At 41.7% G+C, this 21,136-nt stretch overlaps 1 protein-coding gene across 1 annotated transcript in view; it reads left to right on the top strand.

Moving 5' to 3' along the window:
* VPS41 (VPS41 subunit of HOPS complex) overlaps positions 1-21,136 on the top strand; it is a gene marked incomplete in the record, with an annotated part of 141,700 nt that overhangs the window by 38,783 nt on the left and 81,781 nt on the right. The window contains 2 exon segments of the mRNA XM_034761231.1: positions 13,922-13,996; positions 20,969-21,031. Of these exon segments, the coding sequence (XP_034617122.1) occupies positions 13,922-13,996; positions 20,969-21,031 (138 nt within the window).

Below are 21,136 nucleotides of genomic sequence, written 5' to 3'. Positions count from 1 at the left end.
TTCTGTGTTCATTTGCTTCCCCTTCCTCCGTGAAATCAATGGCCTGCTAAGCCCAGGGTTTCCAGTTTAATCTTTGGGGGGACCATTCTGTGTGACAGTTGTTTGTGTTTCTCCCTGTTCCTGTACCTGTACACCATGTCGTCACTCGGCCCTCCCTCCCTCCCGCCCTCCTTCTCCTGGTCCATCAGATACTACTTTCGCGCCTTTTTTCTGACCAGGCGCCATAGCTAGCACTGGGATCATGGAGCCCGCTCAGATCACCGCGGCAATTATGAGCACTATGAACACCACGCGCATTGTCCTGGAGTATATGCAGAGCCAGAACATGCCAAGGCGAAACCCGGACCAGGCGAGGAGGCGATTGCAGCACGGCGACGAGAGTGATGAGGAAATTGACATGGCCATAGACCTCTCACAAGGCACAGGCCCCAGCAATGTGGAAATCATGGTGTCACTGGGGCAGGTTGATACCGTGGAACGCCGATTCTGGGCCCGGGAAACAAGCACAGACTGGTGGGACCGCATCGTGCTGCAGGTCTGGGACGATTCCCAGTGGCTGCGAAACTTTCGCATGCGTAAGGGCACTTTCATGGAACTTTGTGACTTGCTTTCCCCTGCCCTGAAACGCCAGGATACCAAGATGAGAGCAGCCCTCACAGTTGAGAAGCGCGTGGCGATAGCCCTGTGGAAGCTTGCAACGCCAGACAGCTACCGGTCAGTCGGGAATCAATTTGGAGTGGGCAAATCTACGGTGGGGGCTGCTGTGATCCAATTTGCCAGGGCAATGAAAGACCTGGTGATAGCAAGGGTAGTGACTCTGGGCAACGTGCAGTCAATAGTGGATGGTTTTGCTGAAATGGGATTCCCAAACTGTGGCGGGGCCATAGACGGAACCCATATCCTTATCTTGTCACCGGAGCACCAAGCCACCGACTACGTAAACCGCAAGGGGTACTTTTCAATGGTGCTGCAAGCCCTGGTGGATCACAAGGGACGTTTCACCAACATCAACGTGGGATGGCCGGGAAAGGTACATGATGCTCGCGTCTTCAGGAACTCTGCTCTGTTTCGAAAGCTGGAGGAAGGGACTTTCTTCCCGGACCAGAAAGTGACCATTGGGGATGTTGAAATGCCTATCGTGATCCTTGGGGACCCAGCCTACCCCTTAATGCCATGGCTCATGAAGCCGTACACAGGCAGCCTGGACAGGAGTCAGGACCTGTTCAACTACAGGCTGAGCAAGTGCCGAATGGTGGTGGAATGTGCATTTGGACGTTTAAAAGCGCGCTGGCGCAGCTTACTGACTCGCTCAGACCTCAGCGAAAAGAATATCCCCATTGTTATTGCTGCTTGCTGTGCGCTCCACAATATCTGTGAGAGTAAGGGGGAGACCTTTATGGCGGGGTGGGAGGTTGAGGCAACTCGCCTGGCCGCTGATTACGCGCAGCCAGACACCAGGGCGGTTAGAGGAGCACAGCAGGGCGCAGTGCGCATCAGAGAAGCTTTGAAAACGAGTTTTGTGACTGGCCAGGCTACTGTGTGAAACTTCTGTTTGTTTCTCCTTGATGAACCCTCCAACCCCCCCCCCCCCACCCGGTTCACTCTACTTCCCTGTAAACCAACCACCCCACCCCACCCTCCCCTCCCCTCCCGCTTGCAGAGGCAATAAAGTCATTGTTTTTTCACATTCATGCATTCTTTATTAGTTCCTTACAGAGGTAGGGGGATAATTGCCAAGGTAGCTGGGATGGGTGGGGGAGGAGGGATGGAAAAGGACACACTGCATTTTAAAACTTTAACTCTTATTGAAGCCCAGCCTTCTGATGCTTGGGCGATCATCTGGGGTGGAGTGACTGGGTGGCCGGAGGCCCCCCCACCGTGTTCTTGGGCGTCTGGGTGAGGAAGCTATGGAACTTGGGGAGGAGGGCTGTTGGTTACACAGGGGCTGTAGCGGCGGTCTCTGCTCCTGCTGCCTTTCCTGCAGCTCAACCATACGCTCGAGCATATCACTTTGATGCTCCAGCAGACGGAGCATTGCCTCTTGCCGTCTGTCTGCAAGCTGACGCCACCTATCATCTTCAGCCCGCCACCTCTCCTCTCGTTCATGTTGGGCTTTTCTCATCTCCGACATTGACTGCCTCCACACATTCTGCTGTGCTCTATCAGCCTGGGCGGACATCTGCAGCTCCGTGAACATCTCGTCCCTCGTCTTACGTTTTCTCTTTCTAATGTTCACGAGCCTCTGCGAAGGAGAAACATTTGCAGCTGGTGGAGGAGAAGGGAGAGGTGGTTAAAAAAGACACATTTTAGGGAACAATGGGTACACTCTTTCATTACAAGGTCGCATATTTCGGCTTGCAGGCAGCCATCGTAGGCCACAGTGTTTTGGCTTTTTTAACCTTCTTAACATGTGGGAAAGGTTGCAAACAGCAGCGCATTTCCCATATCAAGGATGAATTGGGTTGTCCATTTAAAATGGGGTTTCAATGTGAAAGGAGGGGGCTGCGGTTTCCCGGTTAACATGCGGCACAAACACAAGTAAACCACCCCCCCACACACACACGATTCTCTGGGATGATCACTTCACCCCTCCCCCCCACCGCGTGGTTAACAGCGGGGAACATTTCTGGTCAGAATAGCAGGAACGGGCGCCTCTGAATGTCCCCCTTAATAAAATCACCCCATTTCAACCAGGAGAGCTTTCTGGAGATGTCCCTGGAGGATTTCCGCTCCATCCCCATACACGTTAACAGACTTGCTTGCTTTTTTTTTGTAATGTTTACAAATATTTACAAAGTTACACTCACCAGAGGTCTCCTGTGTGCCCTGAGGGTCTTGGGTGAGTTCGGGGGTTACTGGTTCCAGGTCCAGGGTCACAAACATATCCTGGCTGTTGGGGAAACCGGTTTCTCCGCTTCCTTGCTGCTGTGAGCTACCTACAGTACCTCCATCGTCATCTTCCTCGTTCCCCGAACCGTCTTCCCTGTGTGTTTCTCCAGTGAGAGAGTCATAGCACACGGTTGGGGTAGTGGTGGCTGCACCCCCTAGGATCGCATGCAGCTCCGCGTAGTAGCGGCAAGTTTGCGGCTCTGCCCCGGACCTTCCGTTTGCTTCTCTGGCTTTGTGGTAGGCTTGCCGTAGCTCCTTAATTTTCACGCGGCACTGCTGTGTGTCCCTGTTATGGCCTCGGTCCTTCATGGCCTTGGAGATCTTTTCTAATACTTTTCCATTTCTTTTACTGCTACGGAGTTCAGCTATCACTGCTTCATCTCCCCATATGGCGAGCAGATCTCGTACCTCCCGTTCGGTCCATGCTGGAGCTCTTTTGCGATCCTGGGAGGACTCCATCACGGTTACCTGTGCTGATGAGCTCTGCGTGGTCACCTGTGCTCTCCACGCTGGGCAAACAGGAAATGAAATTCAAACCTTCGCGGGTCTTTTCCTGTCTACCTGGTCAGTGCATCTGAGTTGAGAGCGCTGTCCAGAGCGGTCACAATGAAGCACTGTGGGATAGCTCCCGGAGGCCAATAACATCGAATTCCGTCCACACTACCCCAATTCCGACCCGCAAAGGCCGGTTTTATCGCTAATCCCCTCGTCGGAGGTGGTGTAAAGAAACCGGTTTAAAGGGCCCTTTAAGTCGAAAGAAAGGACCTCGTTGTGTGGACGTGTCCAGGCTTAATTCGGTTTAACGCTGCTAAAGCCGACCTAAACCCGTAGTGTAGACCAGGCCTATGACTCTCATTGACTTCTGTGACCGTTGGAGCAGGCTCCTAATTTACAGTTCACCTTTAGAAAATGACTTGCACAGATAGTCCTCCTTAAATCTATCCTCCTATATTTTAAGGTTACATTAGAGATTTGCTTCTTTTTCTTTGCTGGGTCTCAAAACTTCCTGTTGGTCAAGGTCTTGAAGCCCTCTGAGTAGTTGGCAATGTCGGTGCAACACTGCACCCTCTCTAACCTCCAGTTCAGATGTCACTAACTCTTGGAAAATCTGAGCTAGCTAAACTGAAACCATATTCATTTTTAATCTGTCTCCCATCCTGTGAGGTGTGGAACATCCTCAAGTCCCGCTGAAGTTGGTTAGATTTGAGGGCACTCAGCACTTTACAGGAGGTGCTCAGCACTTTTCAGGCTCCGGCCATAATTCTCTATGGATAGCTCTAATGGTGCGAAATATTCGTTGCTTTCCAGTGACTTCATTTTGATTTTTTCTTTAAAAGGTGGGTGCTGAAGCTTCTATTTTAATTTTTTTGTGTTTTATCCTGTTTTTCAGAGATGCATGTCTGACAAAAATGTATTTTTGTTGTCATTCTGCATTTTGTGGGAGGCAACATAGCTATTCTCCTTCCTCAAATGTGGACTTCTAAAAATAACACGTCCTCTTGTTGTTTTGGCACATTTTTACAGTCTGATCAGGAAAAGGTATCTTTCTCTCTTGTACCTCCATCACTATCAACTAGCTAGTGAAAACGATATACAGTATCAGGGAACTAGTACTAAGCCAGTTGTTGATTCTTCCAGTGGTTCAGACATTTAAAACTTAGAAATATTTCAAACTCATTTTCCCAGACCTCCAGTTTCTAATGTTTTTTTAGAAATTGGGAAAGGGGAGGATTTTCTATTTAGCTCTTCTGTTTTTAACTGCTTTTTCATAGAATCATAGAACTGGAAGGGACCTCAAGAGGTCATCTACGCCAGTCCCCTGCACTTGAGGCAGGACTAATTATCTAGACCATTCCTGACCGGTGTTTGTCTAACCTGCTCTTAAAACTTTCCAATGATGGAGAATAACAGAAACCATAATAAAAAAAAAATCTATTTTTTCTTATATGCTGTGAGCTGGGATTTAGGTACAAGTGATGCAGTTCCTGAGGTGTGTTTAGGGAGAGATGAGTGTCTTGTGTTGCTGAAATGGTCCATAAGCAGGGACGGCAAGCTCTGTAAAGGAGTTCTTTCTACTTTCCTTTGTTTGGCCAAAGGGAAAGAGTAGATACACTGGAAAACCTTCAGAGTAGCAAAATTGGCAAGAGATTGAACAGTCTACTAAGGAAAGGAGTAGAAGCCCCATTACTTGGTGACATTTTAAAACTAGACTAGTCAGAGCACCCGAAAAATAATAGCTGGAGAAAAATTCTGCACTGTGATGTGCACTTTGACCTCATAGATCTCTACCATCAGTTACTTCTCAAATTACGGATAAACTGTGATTCATAGGACTTCTCACACTTTCCACCCCCGTGGTAAAATGCTACACAGTTCTATGGAATACTTTAATGAGGTAAGAATTGCAAACGTAATCATTAGCCCATTTCTCCAAGTAACTTCAGTCATCCTCAGAGGTATTAGAGCTGAGCTTTGGCTAGTTCTCAAAGTGCAGCTCTTAATTCAAGAGCAGATCAGGAAATTAACATTCTGAGATGAATACTTACTAAAGCTGACCATAATGGGATACCATTATTCTAATGAAAATAATTAGAAGAAAGCAGATTCAGGACTGTTCCTAACTTTTTTGGATTTATAACCACCTGCCTGGGGCGGCAAGCTGCGGGGGTGGTCTGTTGGTCGCTGTGAGGGCGGCAGTCAGGCGGCCTTCGGCGGCATGCCTACGGGAGATCCGCTGGTCCTGTGGTTTCGGCGGCAATTCGGCGGGTACGCCGAAGCCGCGGGACTGGCAGATCACCTGCAGAAACAGCGCCGAAACCGCGGACCACCTGCAGGCATATTGCCAAAGGCCGCCTGACTGCCATGCTTAGGGCGGCACAAAACATAGAGCCGCCCCTGTTTGTCATTCCTAGGCAGACATACTGATTATCTAAATCTGCTCCAGATTTAGAGGGACCCCTTGTTAATTTTTCTTTGCATAGTTTTTTGTGCCCGTCGTTGACAAACAAAATTTAAGGAATTAACTGAAATGGAAAATATTGAAATCACTATAGGTTTTTCTGTCTGTCTCACTCTCCCCTAACCCATACTGAGATTTAGACAAACCTTTTCCTATTCATCCTCTCTCTTAGATTTAGACAAACGTTCATGATCTTTTTCTCCCTCTGTCTGCAGATAATTCCCCTCCCTGCAGAAGAAATAATGGCTTATATTGAGTTATTCAGAGCCCCAAACATTGCTATTCTTTTTTCCTTCTCACAATACAATTTGAGTTTTTATTAGGAGAGTGAAGATGCAAGAACTTTACAAGAAATGCACTTGAGCAAATATTCTCACTTTTTTACAATACCTTAATACCAATTATTAATGAATTTTTTTCATTAGAATAATTATTGGATATGGGTTTAATAAATTTATTTCAGATTAAAATTTGAATCTGAAAAATTCAACATACTACTTTCTACCAGTGAAGAACTGCTTATATTTGTAATCCTCATATTTCAAAGTTCATGCCACAGCATGAAGTTTCTCAGATTCTATCAATCGATTGATTTATTGATTGAATGCAAGGTTCTCCCTTTGCTGTAAATTATACTCAAGCCCTGACGTGGCATCAGGATTCACCAGTGTGGTTGCTTGTTCCTGTGCAGAGTCACAGAAGTCAATGACACTCTAGCTATGTAAGATTTGCTCTAGATAGCCCAGTGCATCAAGACTTCAGTGTGGGTATATAAAATGCATGGCTTCGGATTTTTCTTCTTCTTCTAACACAAGTTTTTCAGTACAAGACATTTGGGTGATAGGAGTACATCTTTGGGTTCAGCTCAACTTACTTAAAAATAGTTGACAACATTCCAGACTCTGGGATTAAATACTGATCTGGTGGGGAAAAACATTGTTTCTCACTTTAACACACGGGGTGGTTGGTCTATTTCTTGGAATGGTGAGAGAGTCGTCCAGATTTCCTCCCTTTTCTCCTCCACCATCACTTGCACACAATTCCTTCCGTCACTCCCCATTGAGGTTACGTAATTTTGTCAAAATGTGCCAGTAGAGAGAATTTACGCAGCTATATTTATGTTTAAGCTGCTTACAGGCATGAACTAACTAATCTTTACAATGCACTAGTTGAAGTGCATATCAGTCTCCTTTGTGAATGGGGAAACCAAGGCAGTACCATGAAATGCCCTGCCAGAGCTAGCTTTTTCATCCTGCACAGTGCACAAGGTTTGTATTTCTGGACAGGCCTTTGCTTGATGGCATCATAACTACAGAGGCATTTTGGGGCGGGGGGGAGGGGTTCCTCATTAATCATTTACATTGCGCTAGTGCCTACAGGCCTCAACCAAGTTTGGAAACTATTACAACACATAATCAATAATGGTTGCTATCCCAAAGAGCTTATAGTGTGAAAGTGGGCTGGCGGTTACCAGGTTGAGAATTAGGATTTCTGTAAATTGCAGGAAATGTATGCATATTTGGTATTATATATGCCTCCTAATGCCATGGTATGGGCACAGATATAAACAATTATAATAATCAAAAGGCACCAGCAGTAGACAAATTGATTTTGTTTTTGAAGATTAAATCTCAGCAACTAGTTGAGGGCTGGCTTTGGATACAGGAACTGACAATTTTGGGGTTTTTTTTTCTCGCCTGTTTAATGGTCTTGTGCTAGCATTGTAGTTGATGCTTGGACCCAGAAATGATAATCATCTTGCATTGCAGAAAGAACTATGAATACTTTTCTTTTGGAAGTGTTTATATGGTACTGAACCTTGGGTTAGGTTGTATTTTTGTTAAGCTATGAATGGCTTAAGAAAAGTCTTTTTAAAGACTGAAAGGAAATGCTGCTTATCTGGTGTATTATCAATGGGAGCCTCTTAAAGCTCATTTTACTTTACCATAAGTATGATCGAACACTAGATTGCTTTTCACACCCATAATGTGTGTATTGCTTGCTCACTACCCGTGGCTAAAATGCATGAAGTCACAGACAACTATTAAAACGTTTAGATTCTCGCTTGTAAATATTGCATGTCTCACAGAATTCAAGTGAAAGCCAGTCTTATGTTTTTTTATTCATTCCACTTCATATCCATGGGGATGCAGCATTTGTGAAAGAATCAATTATCCATTTGTTAGTCAGAGGAGCTTTACAAATTATACATTAGCAGATTGATTTCTCAGGTTCACCATTGGGGGATTGATAGTATAAGGTGGGATGATGATGAGTGTCAAGGGAGAAGGAGTTGCCACAAAGAACACAATTAAAAGAGGCTTTCTGAATGGCCGTGAATTTGTTCCTAATTGAAGAGCTGACATAATCCATACTAAGTGTGTTTATTTCAGGCATTTTACATTAGGTAATTGATTATCACATGAGGAGCATTTGTTGGCAGTTACTTGACTTCCTTTCCTTCAAATTTAGGGTTTTGCAAAAGCCTGTATTATATAGAAGATGCCCACTGATCTTTTTTTCCTTTCCCTAAACTTTTTTTTCCCATTAAGGTAACATTTTTTTTGTTCCATAGTGTCAGCCTGGCATTATTGATTTTGAACAGTCAAACTTACTTACCTTGTCCAGCATTCCAAACATGTCTCCATCAGAAAGAAAACTGCAGCTAATGGAAATTCAGCTGAAGACACTTCCCCTTCCTGCACGGCAACTAGCACACTTTCTTTATGAAATTCTGATTTTGTTCTGAGATTAATCATTTTAGTCAAGTCCTTCATAACTGGAGTGGATCCTCCTTCCTGCCAGAGTTAAAGCACACTGCTTTTGTTCCATGTTTTTAAATATTTGGTTTAACATCATTTATATAGTACCATAAGTACGCATGGTGTTTCATGGTTCCTGTACCAAAGAGTTTACAACCTAAGGACCTGATTCTGCAAACACTTATTATCTGTCATACTTCAAAATATTGTGCCCAGTATGTTTGCGGTGTAGGGCCCGAGCATCACCATTACTATTCACTGAATAATATTGGTATTACAAATTTTTGGATTTGAACCTTGCTTCCATTGCTTATAATGTTTGGATTTATAAAAATAAGAAGCAGCTCATAGATTACTAGTTTAATTTTCTTCTCCTTTGAAATCCATCCACTTAAAAAAAATACCGCAGATTCCACTGAGTAGTCTAATCTTTCTTTCACATTTTAATGAGCTAGCGAATAAATGTCTATTTCCTACCATTGACTAGCTCCTCCTCTTTAACCTTTATGTTGCGTAAAAGTGACAGATTCTATATAGGAAATTTGTTCCCTTTCTACTTTAAAAACCTGTCATTAATGCCAGACCAGTAAAACTGTTGCATGCACCAGTTGATATCAAGCTTAAACAAATAAAGGAATGCAGCTGTACCTGTGTGGTGATGGCTGAGTAAATAAAGACATGTGCATATAGTGTTTTTATTTTATTTCCTGGTCTTTTACATATGTGACTTTTTTTACTCCACTATAAAATGTAATGAAGAAACTTAGGACTAAGAGGGGGGAAATGTATGACTTCTTTGTGCATTTCTTGTTTGCTGAAAAACCAACATTCTCTACAAACTGTTGACAGAATGTGAATATGGCTAAATGCAAACTGAGCCTTGGTTGGTTGGTACATTAATACAGTTTATAAGGCTTCTGATTTTAAAAAAAGATGAGTTGGAGTCACTTTTAGAAGTGCATCAGTTTAGATAATATATGTAGCCTTTTGCTATTTAGTCTGAATTGAAGAAGTGTTAGTTAACTCTAGGTAAGTTTTGGACGGTTGACAAGTAGAACATAGCTTTGGCAATTGCAGCCTCGATTATTATTTGGTTCTGGACTCTCAAGTTCCTTGTGTTTTGTATAGGATATCATTTCTTTTAAACTCATGGGTAATTCTTTATTTTAAGAAGTGTATTTAATAGTCAAACATGACTATTTAAAAAGAATACAATATTTTGAGGTTCCGTGTTTATCACCGCTCACTGACCTCCAGGTTACAGTTGTTGAGATTACAAGTAAGGAGAATTTTCCAATGGCCGGCACCACAAATTTAACTTGAGCTTCGAAAAAATCAGTCCACATTCTTTCTCTTTTGTGCATCATCGCTGGTTATAATGTCTTTGCAGTTGAAACTTAGCTGCCAGTTTGGTTGACAAGCAGCAAGTATATCTGATTTTGATTATATCCACTTTGATCTTCTGTAGCTGTAGTCTCTCTGTAGTGCAAATAACAACAATAACTTTTTTTGTCATGAAAGCAAACTGAGAATAAAAGACACACACACACACACACAGAGCAGGCATGTTGAGTAATAAGATGCTGGTTTTACACAATAACATATTTAACTATAACCTTACTTTTATATTAAAATGCTAATGGCTCCAAAGCACAGTGTAAAAATGTGAAGATGTGGAGAACATTGCTAAGTGAAAGAAGAGTCCAAATGCTGGCAAAGTAACCTTGCAAACTTCTACTCACACCAGGCCCTTACGTTAAAGATATTTGGCTTGCTAACTATCTATTTGGTGCCCTCTAAGCATGCCTTGCATCCACCCAAATGTGTCACAAGTGTTTTAGCTACCAGTTTGCTTTGAGCAAAGCTAATTATCGTGTGATACTCCACCGTACCATATTCTACCAGTGCCATGCTCATGTGGGTGGAAATTGCTGATGCTGCAGCTATGCAGAGAATAGTTTCCTTACCACAATGCGCTTGTCACTGCTTATGTAACATATCTGGTCTGTTTTCTGGACTCCACTGCAGAAAGATTCATACCTGTACAAATAGTGCTGTGCACACTGTAATGTTCAATCATGTGCTGTTTTCACAGTCAGATGCCTTTGAATCTGTTGGTGGCATGTCCAAGAGAAGGCCATGTGGTGGCAGCTGTCATGAGACTGACAAGCGGGCACAGTTGGCCATGTAGAAAGATGAGGGGATACTGGGACAGCTGAATTCATTCATTACAATTTAGGCTATGACTAGGTGCCTGGCAATGGCCAAGGTGGGTATTCTAACATCAAAGAAATAAGGGGATTGAAGGTTCTTTGTAGGAAAGCTGTGCCAATAACAACAGTAGGTCCAGTTCAGGACAGAAAATGTGCCCCTTTCATAACACACTGGACTGAATCTTCAATTTCTATTTCCAAAAAGCCAGAGATGTTTCTGGGTAGCACAGAACATGGAGGAGGCCTGAAGTGGCATTTCTTAGGCCTTGTCTTTAAACAGAGGAAAAGATGACTGCTCTCCTCTTGCTGTTAGCTGAGCAAGAGAAGTTTAGAAAAGCAGTCTCATGGCTGAGTTAAGAGAGGAGAGGATGTTCCTACACTACTGGTGAAGATGCTAAAGACCAAGGCCAGCAGTTGACAGGATTGCTGCAGTGGTTCTGCACTCCCCACACCTGGGACAATCAGTTATGTGTGATGTTTGAGGATAACTTTCATCAGCTGGACTACTGCTTAGGGCCTGGACCACAACAGCACTGGTAGGACCAAGTTGTTATCGAGACCTGCGATGAGTGGTATTGGCTGCATAATGTAAGATAAAGGAGACTTTTTTTTGTGTGCTGAGGTTGGCACGGGAATGCTGGGGCTATCTACCAGAGTAAGAGCGCAGCTCCCTGTGGAAAAGAGTATCAGTTTGCCCAGTAGTAGTTGGCTCCCTGGAATAGTTGCCCATTGATTTGAGCACTAGTTTGGGTTTAGGAAGCCCATGGGGAGTGATGTGGTGGAAGTTTGTATGGCAATATATTGTGTGCTGCAGGAGGATGTGTTCAAGGTGGCCAGTGTGCCAGAGATCATTCAGGGTTTTGAAACAGCTGGGATTCTTGAATTTAGCTGGAGCTGTTGATGGAACCCATGTGTCCATTCTGTATCCCCTCCCATCCCTAGCCCAGTTGTATATTAATAGAAATGGATGCTCCTCAAAGATGGGTATGTGGGCCTTCACAGGTCAAAATGGCTGGTGGACATGTACATAAGGTAGGCAGGCAAAGGGCATAATGCGAGAGTTTTTGAAAACTGAGGCAGTAAGCGACTCTGATCTCACCTGACAACATTGACATTAATGGTGTGTTTATCCCCATTGTGAATCATTGCATATCCCTTAATGAAACCATTCACAGAGTACATAAATCTAGAGAGATAATGATTCAAGTCTATACTCAGCAGATGCAGAATAGTGATGAAATTTCTGGGAGACTGAGCTGACAGTGGAGATGACTCTCCTTGAATGACCATGTTAGCGATTAATGTAGCAATTAGGATACTTGCCTGTATTATTTTGCAGAACATATATGAAACCAAAGGTCGAGTCTTCTATGCACACAGGAGTGAGAAGGCAGAGGGGCTTGCAGCAACCTATGCATAGCTGGATAGATAAGTTATTGAATCTGAGGCGGTTACTTAGAGCAGCCTACAATAGGAATGCTGACCTAACCAGAAATAGTCTGTGCAGGTGCTTTCCAAGGTAATGATGGAGAATTGGGGATGGGGCAGTGAAGTGAATGTCCCAGAGTTTGATTCCTTTTCCTCATAATTCCTTTAAGCTTCCCAAAGGCTCCCAGAAGTCCTTAAGATATCTCCTGTAGACTGCTGAGCCAGGAACTGTGATATAAGACAGTGTAATTATAACAGCAAGTGTGGACACACAACAACACTCTGTCTGAAATAGCATGACTGGCATTAGACACACTACATTACTGCTATCCTGGTAGTGCAATTGCAGGTGGTTCCCTTATCTAGTGTACACACTGCTAAGAGGTAGTTTGTTTGTTTTTTCCATGAGTACAATATACAATTCATTTTTACATCAATTTCAGCATTATAGTAAGTGTTTCAGTGAGTGTATTTTGTGTTTGGGCTATTTTAAATTTTCATGACAATTTTGCAAAGTCTTTTAAAACATGTAAGGGATCTTGAAAATGATAGGTGAAGATCCTTAAGTGACAAGAGAAGAAATGAGACATTTGTTTTATTTGTAATTTTGGCAGTACATGGGATTGTGATTGGCATAGTGCACAAGCAAGTTTTACGTACACCTCTACCCCGATATAATGCAGTCCTCGGGAGCCAAAAAATCTTACCGCGTTAAAGGTGAAACCGCGTGATATCGAATTTGCTTTGATTTGCTGGAGTGCGCAGCCCCGCCCCCAGATTACTGCTTTACTGCATTATATCCGAATTCGTGTTATATCGGGTCGCGTTATATCGGGGTAGAGGGGTACTTGAGTATAGTCAGATGTGCTTTTACTTGTTGGATTGAAATACTCTGGAGCATATGTATGGTGTTAAATATTTGTACTCAAATGATGTAATGAGTACTCCTGAAGGGAAGGGCAGATGCTTCTCTTAAATTACATACAAAGTGGAGCTGTGTAATCTCAGGGGCTGCAGACAACCATTTTGTTCTATCGCAAATAACATGAAGATAAAATCACCATAAATGATTTAATCGTGAGGGCCTCTTCCGAAATTATTTGGTAATGACAAGGTTTAGGTTATGTAGTTTTGTGGTGTTTTGCTTAAATACCTTCTTTTGAAGATCATGTGAAAGGTAGAACTGAAAAAAGTTAGAACGGAGATTTGTAGGGAGAAAATAATTGCTATCATCACCATGGACCAAACTAGAACAACTGAAAAGTCTTACGATGTAACATTCTTCAACGTGTTCTTAAAAATGTGCTCGATGCCAAGAGAGACTCATAATGAGTGTGTTATACAGGTTCAAAACTATGAATCGTACAGGTATGGCATTTTACATACATCTCCAAGTCCCTGCAGTAGGTAATTAGGAAAAATGTCAGGTTTCTGGGTTAGGCACAAGGCTAGAAACAAAGATGTATTTTAGCGCTGGTATAGAAAGACCTTTTTTTTTTTTTTTTTTTCCTTGAACTCATGTAGCTAAAACACTAGAGAGATTTTATTGCTTAAATTCTTGGGGGGGAGGAGGGAGAAAGGTATTTGATCATTTATGCAACTTTTTCTTAAAGTTTACATGTTTAAAAAAAAAAAAAACTTTTTTTAAAGTTTACATGTTCTTTTTATAGAGCCCAGTGAAGATAAATCAGATCAGCCTGGATGAAAGTGGAGAACATATGGGCATATGCTCGGAAGATGGCAAGGTACAACTAAACCACTTACATATTTAAAGAGGCACCAGCAGTGTTTGTATACTAAACTTTGGGTCCGCATGATATCTGTGCAGTAAATACCCGTGTTAGAAGTAATTTGATCTTCCATTTCAGGAATTGGGCTCACCTATGAATACGCATAATTAAAGTCAAATATATTTTGCACAAATGTGCCTTAGGAAAAGTAATTACAAGAATGTCAATAATGTAACTGGTATTAAGCTGATTAACAGCTGTTGCAGGAGGACATGTCACCTTAATCATTACTGCTGTGCCAGTTATACTTCAGTGACTAGTCTGCTGCTCCTGCAAGACAGTAGTTTAATGCCTTTCTGCTATAAATCCACAAAATTGGATTTTGTGGCATGATTTCTGTGGGCTGCTAGTTTTCATTTTCACACGTTATGAATGTTTCTCTTGAATTATAGAATCTTTTGATAAGCAATCATAGTTTATCAGAAGAATAAAGTGTCTTACAATGGCCACATTAAATAAATGCAAAATCAATATATGTACAGTCCTAAAAAACTGGCACCTACTTCCTAGACTGTGGACATATATCATTCGTACAGTGTATAACTAACAATTATCATTGCTTCCCTGGAATGTTGAGCTGTGACATTTAGTGGTTTTAGTGATTGATTTTCCACTTATAAGAATCTCTTTTTTTGGTGTTTTAAGTCAGTGGCAGTCTCTTCTAATGTTGGTTTGCAGTGATAAAATTCTAATGCACATGGTGTATTTAAACTTCTTGAAAATAATATTGCTAGTAGACACGGTGCATTAAAAATCAGTTCTTAATATCTGTCTCACTTACTGAGTATAACATGGTTTTCCCTAATCTAATTTGGCAGGGCTTGGTGGTCCTAATCCACTGATCCATTAAGGATCAGTAAATTAAAACTAATGTTGGCTCTTGTGATAGAAAAAAGAGGAAACAAACCCATTTAATTTCTATTTACTTTAAAAAAATGAGTTTTGCTTCTCATGCATGGAGCCAGTTTATATATCCAAGCCTAGTGTTTCTCAAAGATATCTTGATGTTAGTATCTTGACCCAGTAATTGGGATACTAGTGCCTATCAAAAAGGGCTGTGGAATTTTACAGCCTGTGAGAAACTCAGCAAGGGTGATGTAATCTTAGCAAGATAATGGAAGGATCAGTAATTGTTTAAAGGTAATCATATATGTTGCAGTAGTATTGTTGGGTTTGAATGTTTTTGAAAAGAAAAAATAATACATCTTTGTAAGGACTCCTGTGATGTCTGTGGATTAGAGTTGAAATAAGAATATAACAGAATGCGGCCTCAAATCATACAAATGTGGTTCACTAAATTAATTTGAATAATTATAAATTAAATTTTTTTTTTAGGAATCTGCAGAAATGCACATACTATAGTCCAAATATTCGGTAAATAATTATTTTCTAATGTGCATTGTAAGACATGGCTTTATTTAGAAAATGTTTATTACTTTGGAAAATGAATTATGTTTTAACCAGGAATCTAGGTCAAGCTTTTGTTCCTGTGACTCCAAATGCTCATTGGCAGATACAATTATGCAATACATAAAAGACAGTATAAGCCTCTGTCTCACAATCCAGTTCTGCTTCTGGCACATTTCTAGTTAAGTGTTGAAATATGCGTGCTATATCGAGCACTTTTCTTCTTGAAGACCAGGAACATTATATTTCCCCACATTGAGCATTGAGATGTCCATCTGGAGACTTCCAAAGTTAGGAAGCTTCAGAAGTCAAAAGTTTTTGAGCTTGTCCCCAGAAGAGTTATTGATCTATAAAGGAATCCAAAGAACAATAGGGTGAATAGTGCAATGTGCACAGGAAAAAAATGAATCAAACCATGGACAATCTATGCAACTTGCTTTGCCTCTTTTTCACCATTTTACTTAACACTACTCTTGTCCCTCAGCAGTGGGGCAGTATGAAAAATACAACTACAACTCTTATTAATATTTTATTTTTATGACAGTAGCTTTTAGAATCCTCAACCAAAGTTAGGTGCTGCTCATACATGTAGCAGAAAATAGTCCCTCCCCAGAAGGCTTTGCTATCTAAGTTCCTGATCCTACAAAGGCTTAGACACATGCTTAACTTTACACACTATGAGTCGTTTCATTGACTTCAATGGGATGACTATCACTGTGCAAAATTTTACAGTGTTTACAGGATCATAGCTAAGTAGACAAGACAGACAAAGGGGTGTCCGCCTTGTCTTTTACTTAGATAATAAGCTTTTTGAGGCAAGGTGTTTCTTTTTGTTACTTGTTTGTACAATGCTTGTCATAATGGAAAAGCCTGGTCCATCGCTGGGGCTCCTATGCACTATCCCAATAACAATTAACAATAATTATTATCATTGTTTTCTCTATTTCACATATGGGGAATTGAAGCACAGAGAGAGAAAGTGACTTGCCCAAGGACACATAGGAAGTCTGTAGCAGAACTGGAAATACATCTTAGTTTTCCTGAGTCTTAGTTTCCTCAGTCAGCCAAACTTCAGCTAGTTTCCCATAGCACTAATCTTTACAGGAGACCTGGCTAGGAAGTACTTAGAGAGCTCCATCTCCTCCCGACTGCTAATTTTGTAGGTACAAAACATATATGCAGATGATAAAATCAATAAACATATTTACCAAAAAATTTGATTCTGTTGAATCAGCTTCAGCTATAAAAGAAAATGCAACAAAGAACAATATCTATGGATTTTGAACCAGCTACAGAATCTCTCTAGATTTTGAACCAGCTACAGTGCCTCAAGTATTCTTTATTAATTAATGAACAGGGATAGTCTTATAGGCAGTCCCTGGTAAAGATTTTGCATAATGTGAAGAATGTATTTTCCCCAGACATGAGTCAATCTGCACAGAGTAGAGGAGTATGATTCATTTTCTGAGGGAAGACTGAGATGAGCTGCTCTGTCGCTTCTGTATTCCTCTAAATTATATACTTTATTTTTCTTCACCATTTTTCCTTCTTTACTTCTTCCACCCTCAACCTGGCATTGGGCCAGCCTTTGTGACTGAGGAAGGGCACTGGCCCTGAGTTAGTCATAGAAGTCAGAGGAGAGCAATGAAATATTTCCAGGCCCACCTGACCTGGTATCAGTGAGCATTCTAGAGCTAGAGTCTTAGACTTGAAACCCAGACATAAACCAACTGAACAACTACGTCTGGAAGCACTGGATTGTCAATCTAGTCCTTTTTACCCATTTAAGTATAAGGGACCATGTATTGGGATACTTACGGCCCAGAAAGTGAGTCTAAAATCAGATATAGAGATACTGTGTGTCTATAAAATCAGATACAGAGGCTTTGTGAAACATAATGGTCTCCCATTGTGGGATGCCTTTTAGACTACCTAAAAATGTGATAAACTGAGTGGAGACAGAAGGTAGAACTGGATAAATCCAATATAGCTTTGTAATTTGAAAAGAATCACTTTCTCTTTGTAGAATAAAAGACATTAAGGAGTAATAAACTGATCTGTAGGGTCCCCTGAGTAAACATAATATACGTTTTATAATGTGGGGTTATTTTCCCTTTAGTTGACTGGATCCATTTTACTTCCAAATTCTGAAAAAATATAAATGTTGAAAACATGTATCACTGTGTGCATGGGCAACACAGTGCTACATATTTATTGGAGCTGTTATCATTCTAGCAGCTACTGCTGATGTTAATTTTGGTTATTCGGTTTTAATTCATTTAAGAAGCATGGTGGTGTGTGGTTCTTTTTTAAAGAAATATACAGGCTGATTTGTCAGATGGGTAAGAGATTCTTATGTTTAAACCTCTTATCTTTCCTCCATTCTCCTTGGTCTCCTTCCCTTCCTCTGCCTGCATCTGATTATTTTGTTTATTCTGTTGAAACTGAGGTGCTATGCCAATTGACCAAAATTACCCTCCCACCCCCAAAATAACCTCCATCCCCAAAGATTATTGTAGGTGTAGAGTCAATCTCAATTTGAATATCACCCATTCGTCTCTACCAGTGGCCCCCAAACTGTCGGGCACATCCCCTAGGGGGCATGGAGGAATGTTGTGGGGGGGTTGCGCAGCAGGGCCTAGGCCAACCCCCACAGGGGGCGGGAGGGAGTGCCACCCAGTCCTGCTCTGTGCCCAGCCACAACCCCGCTGTGCCCCCATCCCAGCTCTGGCCATAGCCTCAGCTCCACTCTGCCCTCTGCTCCGCCCCCAGGCCAGCTCTGCCATCATTCCCTCTCCATCCCCAGCTCTGCCTTCAGGCCAAGCTCCTCTGCCGAGGAAGCCTTGGCTATACAGTAATGGTTTGAGGGCGTGGACACTGGTGAGGGGGAGCGTAACAGGAAAAGTTTGCGCACCACTGGTCTGTACAGTTCATTGGCTGACTTCCATCATCGCAGACTTATGGTGCTTCTCTCTGTCTCCAAATAACGTCCAAGCCTCCGGAGCAGTATCTTGGCCCCAGTTAGTGTGTAAAACATTCTTTAAGTCTATGTTTGCACTACAAGCAAGGGGTGTGATTCCCCTGCTCGTGTACATATGCTTACGCTTGCTCTCATTGAGCTAGTGCAAGTATAAATAGCAGCATAGCCGCAGTAGCACAGGTAGCAGAGCACAGGCACGACTAAGCTGTGTCAAGTACAACCTCCCCTGAAATCGGTGGATATGTACTCTGCATGGCTCAGCCATGCCTCTGCTGCTGCTGACTGTGCTATTGTAGCTGTGCTGTTTATTTATATTCATGCTGTCTTGATGAGAGCTAGCTCAAGTGTGTGTACAGGAGCGGGGGAATCACAACTCTAGCTCTTAGTGTTGTCTCGTAGCATGAGCAGATATTCCTGGAGACATATGGAACTAAAGTTCCTTTGGCTTGTCACTGGTGGCTGTCCAGCTTTATTCTAAAGATCCTGTTACTTTTTTCTGAAAGATTCCTAAGGGGCAACTACAGTCATAAAAGACAGAAATGAAAAAGCCAGTGAGATAATTGAGTCCATTTCCTTGAACATGCAGAATAAAATCTGTTGATAGGGTTGTGTGTCTTGGAAAACTAGGGTCTGATGTCTAAGTCTGTATGTACACTGTTGCTGCTCCTTTGCCTACACAGTGATTGTTAAATATTACTGTTGTTTGCTCCTTGTTTACAAGATAACCACACCCTGAGCTAAATAAACTTGGACTGAGTTAATTAGCACAAACAGTGTATAAGAAAATGCCATGGTCCAGAAGAGCATCTCTTGAACATACTGGTAAATATATTTTTACTGGAGGGCTCAAAGACTCATTCTGTTGTTGGCATATGTGTCCTGAGCATCTCCTTCATCCCTCCACTTGAAATGTATGGGGGTCTAAAGTGTGTATGATGCTTGCTAGAAGCAGGGAGGAGAGTCTGTTACAGCTTCTGGCCCCCAAATCTACAGAGCCGAAATAAGTATCCCCAAGTACATGTGCACCCTTCTCCTCTTTCTCTAGCCAGGCCGGGGTAGTACCACTTACAAGGACTTAAGATAATGTTTTCATTTTCCATTCATACCATTTTGTGTTGTCTTTATCCACATTTCTCCAGGAACATTTTTCACCTTTCATTCACATGATCATTGACACCATTATTTAGATAGAACAAAACAGAAAGATAGAAGATTTATCTTCTTCATTGCAAAAATAATTTCTGTTGCATTCATGGCTTCGATTATTCTCATCTGTTCTTTAAAGAAAAGAAAACATTTTTCTGTTCTTAAAACCTATTAAACATCTTTACTGTCATTAATATAGTTTTGTTTGCTGTAGCTGTATGTAGTGTGCTTGGCTCTAATTGAAGGAGAACATTATTGTATATAGTTGCAACTGCAGAGGTGACTATTAAATAGCATTTACCAACAGTTACTTCAACTCACTAGAAGAGGAGAGGGACCTTTTCACAGAAGGAATTCCTAAGTGTAAGGAGAAAAAACATAGTACTGCTAGATGCTTTTAGGAAAGGCCATTAAAATTGTGGTGTTTAGGGCATGTCTACACTACACAATTAAGTTGACTTAAGTTTGATTGACCTACAGCCACCACAGTAATTAAATCGGCTGTTCGTGTTCACACTACCCTCCTCCTGCTGGTGGTGTGCGTCCTCACCAGGAGCACTTCCACCAACTTCAGTGGGGCATTTTGGGGGCTGACAGCCCAAGCTCTGAACTGGAGCCCTGCCACCCAGGACTGACCACTGGAGCTGTCGCCCCAGGATGACCGCCAGAGCCGGGCTGTCCAGGATGGCAGAGCTGACAGCTCGGGCTGTTAAAGGCCGTAGCAGTCAATGTAAGCAATGCAATGTCTACACAGGTACTGTGTTGACCTAATTACATCGACCTAAGTGCTGTGTCTCTTGCAGATGTGGAGTTATTAGGTTGGTGTAGTGTGCAGCAACATTGTAGTGTATACGCTTACAGAGTTAGGTTGATGTAAGTTGCCTTATGTCAACCTAACTCTATCGTGTACACTAGGCCTTAGATTTCATGCTAGTTTTGCTTTATAGTCCAGAGGAGATTTTTGGAGACTTGAAGGATTCTAAGAAGCATCTCTGAAGCTGAAATGTATTAACCTTAAAAAAAAAAAAAAAAAAGGCACTTAGCTTTTCAGGGAAAAAAAAAGCTTTTAATATATGTTCCATTGAGTTTTATTAAGTATATGTGAATGCTTTTCATATCTATTAAATTAGTATCTGTTTTAACAGAAGTGATCAGCCTAAAGCAAAAAGAACTCTTATTTCTTGTGGTGCTTGTAAAACCTAATTGCAAAGAAGCACTCTGGTACTGTTTAGGTTCATAGGAGAAACTTAATGGAATCCAAGGAAGTTTCAGATAATTCTGAATTGTTAAGTGTACTGCATTGTTTTAATCATGTTAGGCATTAGCGTTTTCATTCACCTCTCAGTGTTTGTCAGAGTGATTATTACGTGATTTGATTCTAACTGTCTCTTTAGGTGCAGGTATTTGGATTGTATTCAGGAGAAGAATTTCATGAAACATTTGACTGTCCTATTAAAGTAAGTACTTATTTAATCCTTAACAAGTACATTATTGGTGCTTTTAATAAAACAAGGGTCACACTGATTCTGTTGCTTAAAAAATACTAGTTCTTTCCCTTAATA

Source organism: Trachemys scripta, chromosome 2, assembly GCF_013100865.1.
Source record: "Trachemys scripta elegans isolate TJP31775 chromosome 2, CAS_Tse_1.0, whole genome shotgun sequence".
Taxonomy (NCBI): domain Eukaryota; kingdom Metazoa; phylum Chordata; order Testudines; family Emydidae; genus Trachemys; species Trachemys scripta.
This window is presented reverse-complemented; position numbering and strand designations above follow the sequence as displayed.